Raw genomic sequence first — 12,500 nt, forward strand, 5'->3', positions numbered from 1 at the left:
GTCCCGTTTGAAAGCAGAACTCTCACACAGCGCCCTGCCAGAGACGCTTCCAAAAGAAACTGCTCCTTTAGTTACTACTCCACGTCTCCCACTACAAACTGTTCCTTTTTTTTTTTTTTTTAACAAACGTTCACAACACACCGTCTCACCAGAAGGCATATCAGTAGGAGACGCCTCCCTAAACCAGGCCGACAAGAAACAGTCCCACCTGGAACTGTTCTTTGTGAAACTGTCCTATTACATTCAGTTCCCTTTGAAACGGAGCTAGGAGTGATCCCAGTAGACACTACCGCACTTGAAAGAGTCACAATAGCTTCAGGAAAGGTTCTATCAGGCACAGTTCCCTTAAAGAGAGAGGTGTTGACTAAAAGTAGCGAGGTAACTAGCTTACAGCCTACTGACTTATCAACAACAGCATAGTTGACATTGATAAAAGCTAGCTAGCTGGGAATCTGTAGCAAGGTAACTAACTTACAGCCTACTGACTTATCAACAACAGCATAGTTGACATTGATAAAAGCTAGCTAGCTTGGAATCTGTAGCGAGGTAACTAGCTTATAGCCTACTGACTTATCTGGCAAAAACAACAGCGTAGTTGACATTGATAAAAGCTAGCTAGCTAGCTTGGAATCTGATATATGTTGATGATATATTTGTTGAGGGCGTGCTGTAAAAGTTTTCCCTTCATTTTAACTGGGTTTTCGCCCTGGAGCACACCACTGTACAGGACAGCTCATGACCACTGCAGGTCTGTTTATCTCTCTCACATGACCAGGCATCATCAAAACTACCTCACAGAAACCAACTGAAAGTTATAAATGAAAAGAAACTCGCCTAATGATGCTTTAAACAGACTCCATAAGAAACTCTTTTGGCAGACACAGTTCCAATGAACAAACTCCATCAAGGGCAGCCTAACTGTCTTTTTAAATAGGCATTCTTCCCGGGAAGGGGCCCATTGTAAGCAGCCATGCCGTAAACACCCTATTTAAAACTATCTTAGCCCAGCTCAAATATGCCTCTCCGTTACCCTGAACCTAACAGAAGCACCCTAGCAAAAACGCCACGGCGATTTGAAAGTCCCATTTCCTCAAATCTCCTCCCTCGGGAACCTTAAAATGTGAAAAAAATAATAATTAGTATTCAAGAAGCAGGTAGACACACCCATGCCAGAGAGCCTCCTCCTCCCCCCTACAGTGCCGTCCCATCAGCTCGTGTGAGAGCAGGGCAGAGAGAGGCGGCCATCTGAAACCTGAGAGGCGGCGCAGCGCTGGCCAGTGCTGAGCCATCAGGCCAAGTAGAGCAGAGCAGAGATGGGCAATTGATTAGTCAGCCTGTGCTCTGGTGTCAGCAGCACGGGCCTGGATGATGGGGTGATGTAATGCTGCTTGAGGTCGATGCCAGGGGAGTGGGGGAGTGGGGGAGGGGGGGGGTCTGGGCATGAGGTCTGGGCATGTCTCTCTCATGCACACGCACACTCACACACACACTCACACACGCACACACACACACACTCACACACACTCACACGCACACACACAGAGATAGACAGACAGACAGACAGGCGAGGTGCAAGGGATTAACAAGTCTGTGCCCCGGACCGCTGTGCCCCACATACACTTGAATATCTGAGCACTGAGAAGGCCATGTCCTGTGCGTGTGCGTGTGTGTCTGTGTGTGCCTGTGCGTGTATGTTTGTGTGTGTGTATGTGTGTGCGCGCCTTTGTGTGTGCGAGTGTGTATATGTGTGTGCGCGCCCATGTATATGTGTGTGAGAGAGTGTGCTTATGCATGTATGTGGGTGAATATGTGCACTTGTCAGTGTGTGTGTGTGTGTGTGTGTGTGTGTGTTAAAGCCAGGTTATGGGTCAGTAAGGACTGTATGTGCTGGAGAGAGCCCCACCCAGTGTGTCCGGCATGGCAGTGGGGGAGGGGAGAGAAACAAGAGAGATGGGGACAGAGGAACAGGGGGAGAGAGAGAGAGAGAGAGAAGAGGGAGAGAAAAGGGAGAAGGGAGAGGAGAGGGGGAGATAAAAGGGAGAGGGAGAAGGGAGAGGAGAGGGGGGGAGAGAGAAGAGAGAGGGCAGAGGGGGAGAGAGAAGAAGGGATAGATAGGTAGAGGGTAGAATGATGAAGTCATGAGGAGGGAGGTAGAGACACTTTTAGATAGAGGGAGAGGTGGGGTTGGATGGTGATGGAAGACTGTTACTGTTGCCTTACATGAAGGACTGTTGTTATATTATCACTATGTTACTGTTGCCTTACATGAAGGACTGTTGTTATATTACCACTATGTTACTGTTGCCTTCCATGAAGGACTGTTGTTATATTATCACTCTGAATAGCAGCTTTGGCAGGACTGGATCTGAGCATCATGGTGATAAAGCAGTGGAGACAGTGGAAGGCAGCGGGAGAGACATGGAGAGGATGAGTAGGCAGTGAAGAGGAGGGGGAAATAAAGAGCGGGAAGGAGAGAGAGAGAGGGAGGGATAGAGAGAAGGAGAGAGTGAGGGAGGGATAGAGAGAAGGAAAGAGAGAAAGAGGGCGTTGTCTGTAGTGCATCCTGGGTAGACAGAGGAAACCACAGAGAGGGATGATGTCACCAGGGAGAGTAAAGTGATGTCACTGAAAGCAGGGGGTTGGAAGAGAGCGAGAGAGGGGGGGCGGGGGGCGTGGACGGGGGGTTGCGAAAGGGAAAAAATTGGGAAGAAGGGAGAGGTTGGGGAGTAAAGAGAGAAAGAAAGACATTTGGATATTGAGAGTAGCATGAAAGGAGGGCACGAATACACACACAGACACACACACACACACACACACACACACACACACACCGACACACACCCACACACACACACACACACACACACAGACACACACACAGATAAATAAAGACAGAGAGAGCGAGTGGCAAGAGAGTAGGCTGTTAAACAGAGAAGCGTGTGTGGGCTGTCAGCTGGCTGCATGAATGTGCATCTGATAGCCCGGCTACTGGACATTAAGGCCTGACCTTGTCCAAACACGCTCCCATATTTTTAGATATTACGCCCATTAAAGCGCACAGGCCTATGTGAGAATACCACTGCACTCATCTATTCATCTCTCTCCCTCCGCCTTCCTGTCTCTCTCTCTCTCTCTCTCCCTTTCTGTCCCTCTCTCTCCCTCTCTATCTCTCCCTCTCTCCCTCTCTCTCTCCCTCTGTCTTATCTGTGTTGTGAGTGTGTTGTTTAGACAAGGCTCTTTTAAAAGCCGCTCTTAAGGCATCCCCGTCCCCCAGAACAGCTCCATCACGGCGAGGCAGCTCCCACCACATCCCCCTCTGTTTATAAACCCAGTGGTGATTTTAAAGAGCAGCACATGGAGCTCTGTTAAGGCCCATGACCATCTCCTCTGCAGAGATGAGGCGTGATCCAGGCTATTCGTACTCTGAACCGAACGCCAACGGGCCCGTGTGACGCTGAAGATGGTTATGGTGTTAAACCTGCGCTCACACGCTCACCAGAGGTCACTTTTCAATGCAGTCTCAACACTTGTGCTGAGCGTTGAGACTGAGACTGAGCTTTGAGACTGAGACTGAGCTTTGAGACTGAGACTGAGCTTTGAGACTGAGACTGAGACTGAGACTGAGCTTTGAGACTGAGACTGAGAGCTTTGAGATTTAGCTTAGGTCTTTAGACAGGAGCGAGAAAGCGGAGTGGAAGTTGGTGCAGACTCCTCCTGTCTGTCTGAGCTGGACCCTGGTGCTGTCTGAGACATGGAGAATGGAGGAAAATGGAGAGATTTGATGGACAACTAGCCAGATGAATGAATGAATGGATGGATGGATAGATGGATGAATAGATAAATAGAGAAAGAGATGCAGAGCTTGGTGAGAGAGTGAGCTCATGTACTTTGTTGTTTTAAAGTGGAAAAACCTGGAGGCATGGAACTCTGGGAATTTACACACACACACATGGACAGCTGTTACGGGGGGAGGGTGGGGGAGTGGTGTTCATACAGTTTGTATTACAAGTCTTGGGTGACTTTGAAGTCTGGTGTGTGTGTGTGTGTGTGTGTGTGTGTGTGTGTGTGTCTGCCTGCCTGTGCGTGCTCAATACCTTAAAAAGACTGATACAATTTTGTAACTAGTTACCTAAGATGCTCTGTGCTTCAAGATTAATCATTTTTTTCTCCCCACATTCTCCCCCTCTCTCTCTTTCATCTCTCTCTGTCTCCCTTTCTCTCTCTCTCTCTTGCATCTGTCTCTGTCTCTGTCTCCTTCTCAGAACCGGGAACTTCAGATCATGCGGAAGCTGGACCACTGCAACATTGTGCGCCTGCGTTACTTCTTCTACTCCAGTGGAGACAAGGCAAGGCTTACCCTCCTCCTTTACCTCTCTCTGCTCTGTCCATCCGTTCGTCCCTTCTCTCTCGCTCTCATTCTCTCTATCTGCTCTGTCCATCCGTTCGTCCCTTCTCTCTCGCTCTCATTCTCTCTCTCTGCTCTGTCCGTCCGTCCCTTCTCTCTCGCTCTCATTCTCTCTCTCTGCTCTGTCCATCCGTCCCTTCTCTCTCGCTCTCATTCTCTCTCTCTGCTCTGTCAGTCCATCCGTCCCTTCTCTCTCGCTCTCATTCTCTCTCTCTGCTCTGTCCATCCGTCCCTTCTCTCTCGCTCTCATTCTCTCTCTCTGCTCTGTCTCTCACATGATCTGTGCTGAGACTAAAGTGTCTTGCGTCTGAAGTGTCTCTGGAATGCGTGTGTGTGTGTGTGTGTGTGTGTGTGTGTTTACTGAGCAACCATAGGGTGTGTGTGTGCGCGCGCAGGTGTCAGCATCTGTCAGACTGACACGCCCAGATGTCAACCGTGTGTCAAACAAACACACACACACACACACACACACACACATACACACATATTTAGAAATACACACTCTTTCCGTCCCATACAAACCCATTTTACAAGCTTCATTTGAATCCACCTGTCAAATATCAGTAGCCTATATGGGATTTAAACATTTCAGTTTCATTTGAGTTCAGTGTGTATATACATTGTTTGTTTCTTGTGGCACAGAAAACACGTATGCGCACGCACACACACGCATACACACCCATACACACGCACGCACACACGCACGCACACACACACACACACGCACGCACACACACACACACAAACACTCCCTGTTCTTCTCTGAGCAGAGAAGAGGAGGCAGAGAGATTTTTGGGGTGGGGGTAAATGGGCCTGGTGAAAGATTGAGGAGAAGGGGGGAGGAGAGGAGAGTTGAAAGAGTGGAAAAGACGGGAATAGGAGAGGAGAGTTGAAAGAGTGGAAAAGACGGGGATAGGAGAGGGGGAAAGAGGAGAGGAGAGTTGAAAGAGTGGAAAAGACGGGGATAGGAGAGGGGGAAAGAGGAGAGGAGAAGAAGAGGGGGAGGAAAAGAAAAGAAAGCAGAGCACATGACTGGCTGCAACCTAGAGCTAGAGCTAAATTTAGCTCTGTGCTTTACACACACGCACGCACGCACGCACACGCACACATACTGCACACATGCGCACACACACATACTGCGCACACACACACACACACACACACACACACATACTGCACACACACACACACAGAGACACGTGTGCAATACATTCACACATGGAGGTGAAGGCACACAGGGACATGCAGACAGGGACATGCATAGTTATGCAGAGTTAAGATATCTCCTTGCACTTATTCACACACACACACACACACACACAGAGACACGTGTGCAATACATTCACACATGGAGGTGAAGGCACACAGGGACATGCAGACAGGGACATGCATAGTTATGCAGAGTTAAGATATCTCCTTGCACTTATTCACACACACACACACACACACACACGCACACACACACACACAGAGAGAGCAAGAGAGAGGTGCAATGTTGCTGGTATTGCCAACTGACTTCACAGCATTTCAATTGGTCTTTGGGTGGGAGGAGAACTGGATAAAGTTGCTTTAACAAGCAGACACATACACACACATACACAAACATACATACACACACACACACACACACACACACACACACACACACACACACACACACACACACACACACACACACACACACACACACACACACACACAGACACACACACACACACCCTTAAGTCTCACCTGAGCTGTGGTGACCTTCAATCTGCCTGATCTAATGACTTCTACTTTTGCCTGCAGCAGAACCGGTTCCATTCGTCCGATCTTTCTCTCTCTCCTTCTCTCTGTTCTTTCTCTCTCTACTTCTCTCTGTTCGGTCCTTATCCCTCTTTTTTTCCTCCAGCCCCCCCCCTCTCATCCTCTTCTTGTGAAAGTGAGGACCTGGATGATTGAATGCGTTGAGCAGCTGCTAGTGTCACTCCACCGATGCACTGACCTATACATTCACTGGACCTGACCTCAGCTCTGCCTAGGTGCTTCTGCAGGCCTGTTAGGCAGACTGAAGACGTTCTGACAAACAGCATGGGGGACGCAAAGGGACACATGAATTCATGTCTTAAAGATTAAGAGCCCCAGGCCTGGTGGACGGACGGACAGACAGACAGACAGACAGATGGACAGAGAGAGAGAGGCTGGAAAAACAGGCCTGACAGATAGGCAGACAGGCAGACACTTATAGACAGACGAACACACACACACACACACACACACACACACACACACACACACACACACACACACACAGAGACCAACAGGGCTGGTGTTACAGGGCCCCCGGTTGCCCTGGCAGCTGGTGATGGATATTCCAGTGTTCCAGCTTTTCCTTGAATCCCAGTGACACAGAACCAGGAACTCAGCTAGAACAGGCCCGGAATGCTGCTGCTGTATGGAGGAGGGGAATCATGACACTGCTCATATCTCTGTCAGCATGATACACACACACACACACACACTCACACACACACATACACACACACACACACACACACACACACACACACACACACACACACACACACACACACACACACACACACACACACACACATACACATGTTCACCTAAATCATAAGCGCACACACACACACATACACTTTCTCTCTCTCTCTCTCTCTCTCTCTCTCTCTCTCTCTCTGTCACAAATAACCATACGCACATACGTACTTACATATTCAACCAACCACAAGAATTCACACCTCTCACAGAGGCAGACACTCATGTACTCACTCTCATTCACTCAAACTCCTATAGCACAAGCACACACACACACACACACACACACACACACAGAGGTCTACCCAAATCATAAGCGCACACACATACACTTTCTCTCTCTCTCGCTCTCTCTCTCTGTCACAAATAACCATACGCACATACGTACTTACATATTCAACCAACCACAAGAATTCACACCTCTCCCCTATATCACACACACACACACACACACACTTCTGTTTGACCAAAGAAATTCACACTCACATATGAAAATACACAGAGACAAACGTACACACCTCCACACACAGACAAACACACACATGCGCTATGTTTGGTGCCGGACTCACAAATGATTTGAAAGGAAAATCTGATGTGTATGTTGTAAAGTCATCTCGACCTGTCAGCCATCTTGTTCGCATCAGCTGTTGTTGTCCAATAAATCAGGAGGTATGTGGTGGGGAATTCTCTCCTCTCCCCCTTCCCCTCTCTCCCTCTCTCTTTCTGTTTGTCGTTTACCCTTTCCCCCTCTTTCTCTCTCTCTCTCGCTCTTTCTCTCTCTCTCTCTCTCCCCACTCTGTCACTCATCTTTTCTCTCTCTCTCTCTCTCTCTCTCTTTCTCTCTCTCTCTCTCCCTGTCTCTCTCACTCCACAGATTTTTTTCCTCCCCTCGTCTCCTGCTACCTCCCCAATTCCCTCTGCCCCCCCCCCAACCTCTCCACCCCTATCCCCCTCTCTACCCCTCTCCCCCCCCTCTCTCCCTCCTCCTCTCTCTGATCTAATTGTGGAGGTTGGCACAGTAAAGTGGGCATAGTATGCCAGGCGTGGAAGGGGAGCTGGGCACACGAGGGAATGAAGGGATAAAGGAGAGAAAGAGGGACAGGAGGGGAGGGGTGAGTGGTGGGGGTTGGGGGGTACAAGCTTTTCTAGGAAACGGAGGCTGGCGCAAGAATGGAACTAATACAACCAAAGTGAGGATGGAGAGAGGCGCGCGCGTGCGTGCGTGCGTGCGCGCGTGCGTGTGTGCGCTTGTGGTGGGTGATGAGGTCATGTCATGTTTCCCTCTGGTTGCAAGGTCACAGCCGCACACAGCCGCACAGATGCACACACACACACACACACACACACACACAACCACACACACACACATCGGCACATGGTAATACTACCATCAGAGTCTTGTCCTTACGAAACATACTCACGGTGTGTGCTGGCACTCTGACCTCTGATACAACTTCGCAGAAACATGTGTCTCATGCACCCACTGATAAGGGCCTCCAGTTTTGTGTTGATAAGATATCGGTGTCAGTTTTATTTTGGGCTTTACCATAGGGGTTATATATCACCAGCATTCTCCCTCGCTTTTCTTCTCTCTCTCTCACACACACACACACACACACACACACACACACACACACACACACAGAAACGCGGCCTGTACTTCTACTCCAGACATTCTCTGTCACACATTCACACCCACCCACCTTAAACATGCATACACATGCCTGCACGCATAAATACACACACGCACACACACACACACACACACACACACACACATATACACACACTTTTCCCCTCAACATGAGGCATTAACTACAGTCCATCTCTGCCTGCAATCCCTCTAGTTTTATTGACTGGTCTGTAAGGCTGGGGTAGAGCTAGCTGTGTGTGTGTGTCTGTATCTGTGTGTGTTTGCGTTTGTCCTTTGTCCTTTGTGTGTGTGTGTGTGTGTGTGTGTGTGTGTCTGTCTGTGTGTGTGTGTGATGGGGGAGGGGGCAGATGCCCACTGATGCCCAGCGAGGCTGGCAGGGGCACAGACAGACAGCGGTGACACCAGTGTCGCAGAGAGCAGCCAGATGACCCGCCTCGTGCCCCTGGGCAGGGGTGACACCAGCCACAGGATCATGACTGGCACAGACTGGCATCAGAGGGCACATGGATAGTGTTGGGGGGAGGGGGCAGAGAGAGAGAGAGAGAGAGATAGAAGGAGAGACAGAGAGAGAAGGAGAGAGAGCGCTGAAAATACAGATGGGTTTTAAGGGTTATTTGTAGAACATGATGTCAGCTATACAGTCTCCCAATGTACTACATGCACACAGCTGACACGTACAGATTAGAACATACAGGTTAGAACATACAGATTAGAACATACAGGTTAGAACATACAGATTAGAACATACAGGTTAGAACATACAGGTTAGAACATACAGATTAGAACATACAGATTAGAACATACAGGTTAGAACATACAGGTTAGAACATACAGGTTAGAACAGTTTTCCTTAGAAGTTTTTTAGATTGATGGCTTAAAATGAGTGAATAATAAGTGCCACAAGTGACCCAAACCTTCTAAGGTTGTTGTTTGCCAGCCATCAACAGAACAGAAGACTAAAACAAACATTATTTGCAGGCGATTGGGAAGATGAGCGAATTCATTTGACAGGCTACGGAGGTCTGTGTTGAATAGGGGGGCGTGGCCGGAGCGGAGTTTAGCACAGACGTGACATTTTCTCAGTGGTTTTGTTTTCTAATTAATGCTTGTTCATCGTTGCGATCGTTGTTGTGTTTATAAGAAAGAAATACAGCCTTGCAGGACAAAATACAGGGGAATTTGGGCGATTTTGATGCACAAAATGATGTTTCCGTCTGAAAGTTGCAATTCTGTTTCAAATTCTGCAAATTCCGTCTGTTTTCTGTTATGGCGGAAATTTTCTCCCCACGTACCCCCTGAACCACTTCACGTACCCCTGGGGGTACGCGTACCCCAGTTTGGGAACCGATGGGTTAGAACATACAGATTAGAACATACAGGTTAGAACATAGGGGCACGGTCTCTCATGCAGACTGAATACACATTTCTGTTTGGAAATGGGGAGTGTGTTGGTGTGTTTAATGTGCCTGTGTGAACTCATATTGTGTGTGTGTGTGTGTGTGTGTTTGTGTGTGTGTGTGTCATTATGTAAAGCTGTGGCAATGATAGCCTTTATGTAACGTAGGGGGACTAGAACAGAACAGTTCTCCAGTGGGCGAGTGTTATCGGAGACACACACACACACACACACACACACACGGACACACACACACACAGAGCATACCCTCCATAACCATATGACTGCAGTTTAGACATAGCCCCTTATCTCCAGGCCTAATACCTTCTCCCTTTCTCACACTTTTGAGCAAATACCCTATCTCTCTCTATCTCTCTCTGTCTCTCTCTCTCTCTCTCTCTCTCTCTTTCTCACTCTTAAACACACACACGCGCACACACACACACACACATAGTTGGATGCATGGCGCTATGTGGGTTAGGGTTGCTTGCACATAGTCACCTTTACTCTCACAGAAGATCAGAAGAATGGGTCAATGAACTCTCACTTGCACTCGCACTCTCTCCTACCTTCTGTTTTCCATTCTATCATTTGCATGCGGTCATGCCTCTAGTCACAGTGAACATTAAATCAAAACAAAAAGATATATGAATCTGTTCAAGTGGCGAATCCTTTCAGAACGTCTTATATTGTGACTCATATTCTCCACGCAAAACTCTTCCTCTCTTTTGTTCTCCCTCCCTCTTCTCTCTTTCAATCGCTCTGCTGTTTCATGATGCATCAGTCCTGTGTTCTGTTCATGAATTAAACTTTTCTAGTCACGTGTCATGGCCGACACGGCAGTGTATCTATGGTATATATGCTAAGAGATGTCTGACATTTTGGATGCAGTCTCGTATGTGTTCTCTCATGATAGACAATTTATGATTAAGAAAGGGATAGAGAGGGAGAGAGAGAGAGGGAGAGAGAGAGAGGGGGAGAGAGAGAGGGGGGGGAGGCTCTGAATGTATTGTCACCGTGGGAGATGCCGGCTACCATGCAAGGAGCTATCTCTCAGCCAGTCAGGCACTGGGTAGAGTCACATGACTCCAGCGGATCAGCCAATCGGCTGACTTCCCATGCTGCCAGTAGCCAATGAGCTGGCATCTTCGCTGATGGGTTGTAATTGAGGAAGTGCTGTTGCCGTAGCGAGGTGGGAGAGTGAGTCATCTGCGGCTCATGGGCTAATTTTAGCATCTGGGTGCTAGTGGGGGTGTGAGGGTGGTTGTTTTGTTCACCCTATAGACTGGAGCTCTTTTCTCAATGAAGCAGAGAATCAGACAGAAAGAGAAGACCGCAGATGAATGGTGGATAAACTGTAAAGATGCCCATAGGGGAGTACATGAGAGATGATCCCTGATTTAATAAACATGTGGAACTGACTGGGGGGGGGATGACCAATGACCAATGACCAACAGGTACGCACACCCCTGTCATTCACACACACACACACACACACTCACTCACTCACTCACTCACTCACTCACTCACTCACTCACTCACTCACTCACTCACTCACTCACTCACTCACTCACTCACTCACTCACTCACTCACTCACTCCACTCACTCCACTCATAAGTCTGATCATCCCTTTTCTTCTCTGATGGATATTTCACATGCATCCGTGCGCGCACACACCACACACACACACACACACACACAAACACACACACTTGGCACACATACACAGAGGGAAGCCAGACCCAGATATTAGGCTGACAGATCTGTGCCACTGTTCCTCAGTTCAGTGCAGTGTTTCATGTTAGACTTGTGTCTCCAGAACAGTTCTCCACACACACACACACACACAACCACCCACCCCCCCCCCCACACACCCACCCACACACACACACACACACACACACACACACACACACACACACACAGTGTTTCATGCCTGTGTTAGACCCATGCCCCGTGTGTTCCTATCGGAGAGCAGTTAACATGTAAAATCCTATAGAACGGGAGCTGCAATTCTTCCTCTACTACGAGGGGAGGAGGAAGGACAGAACAAAGTAGGACAAAAGAGACGGAGGCAGAGAAAGAGAGAGAGAGACGCAAGGAGAGGTCAGTGGTAACATTGAAAGGTTGGGGTGGGGAGGAGATAGGAAAAGAGAGGTGGGGAGGAGATGAAGGGAAGGAGGAACGAGAGATAAAAAGAGAAAGAGATGGAAGAGAAAATGAGAGGACACCGGAGGAAGAGGGTGCAGGAAGGAGAATGATAATCTCCCATTCTATAAGAGAGCACACAAACACATACCAACCCCCCTCCACAGACACACACCCCCACACCCACACACACACACACACACACACACACACACACACACACACACACACACACACACACACACACACACACACACACACACACACACACACACATCTGGCCATTAAGCAGCAGGACTTTCTTTCTTCCTTTTTTAATGCTGTGTTTTTTTTCTTTTCTTGTCCTCCTTTTCTC

The 12,500-nt window shown here is 48.5% G+C and overlaps 1 protein-coding gene across 3 annotated transcripts in view; it reads left to right on the forward strand.

Annotated features, from left to right (window-relative positions):
* Positions 1-12,500, forward strand: part of gsk3ba (glycogen synthase kinase 3 beta, genome duplicate a) — a 51,744-nt gene that overhangs the window by 28,364 nt on the left and 10,880 nt on the right. For all 3 annotated transcript variants that reach the window (XM_031582655.2, XM_031582650.2, XM_031582658.2), the window contains exon 3: positions 4,263-4,346. In XM_031582655.2, coding sequence (XP_031438515.1) covers positions 4,263-4,346 — 84 coding nt within the window. The remainder of the gene's footprint in view (positions 1-4,262; positions 4,347-12,500) is intronic.

Source organism: Clupea harengus, chromosome 2 (assembly GCF_900700415.2).
Source record: "Clupea harengus chromosome 2, Ch_v2.0.2, whole genome shotgun sequence".
NCBI classification, from domain to species: domain Eukaryota; kingdom Metazoa; phylum Chordata; class Actinopteri; order Clupeiformes; family Clupeidae; genus Clupea; species Clupea harengus.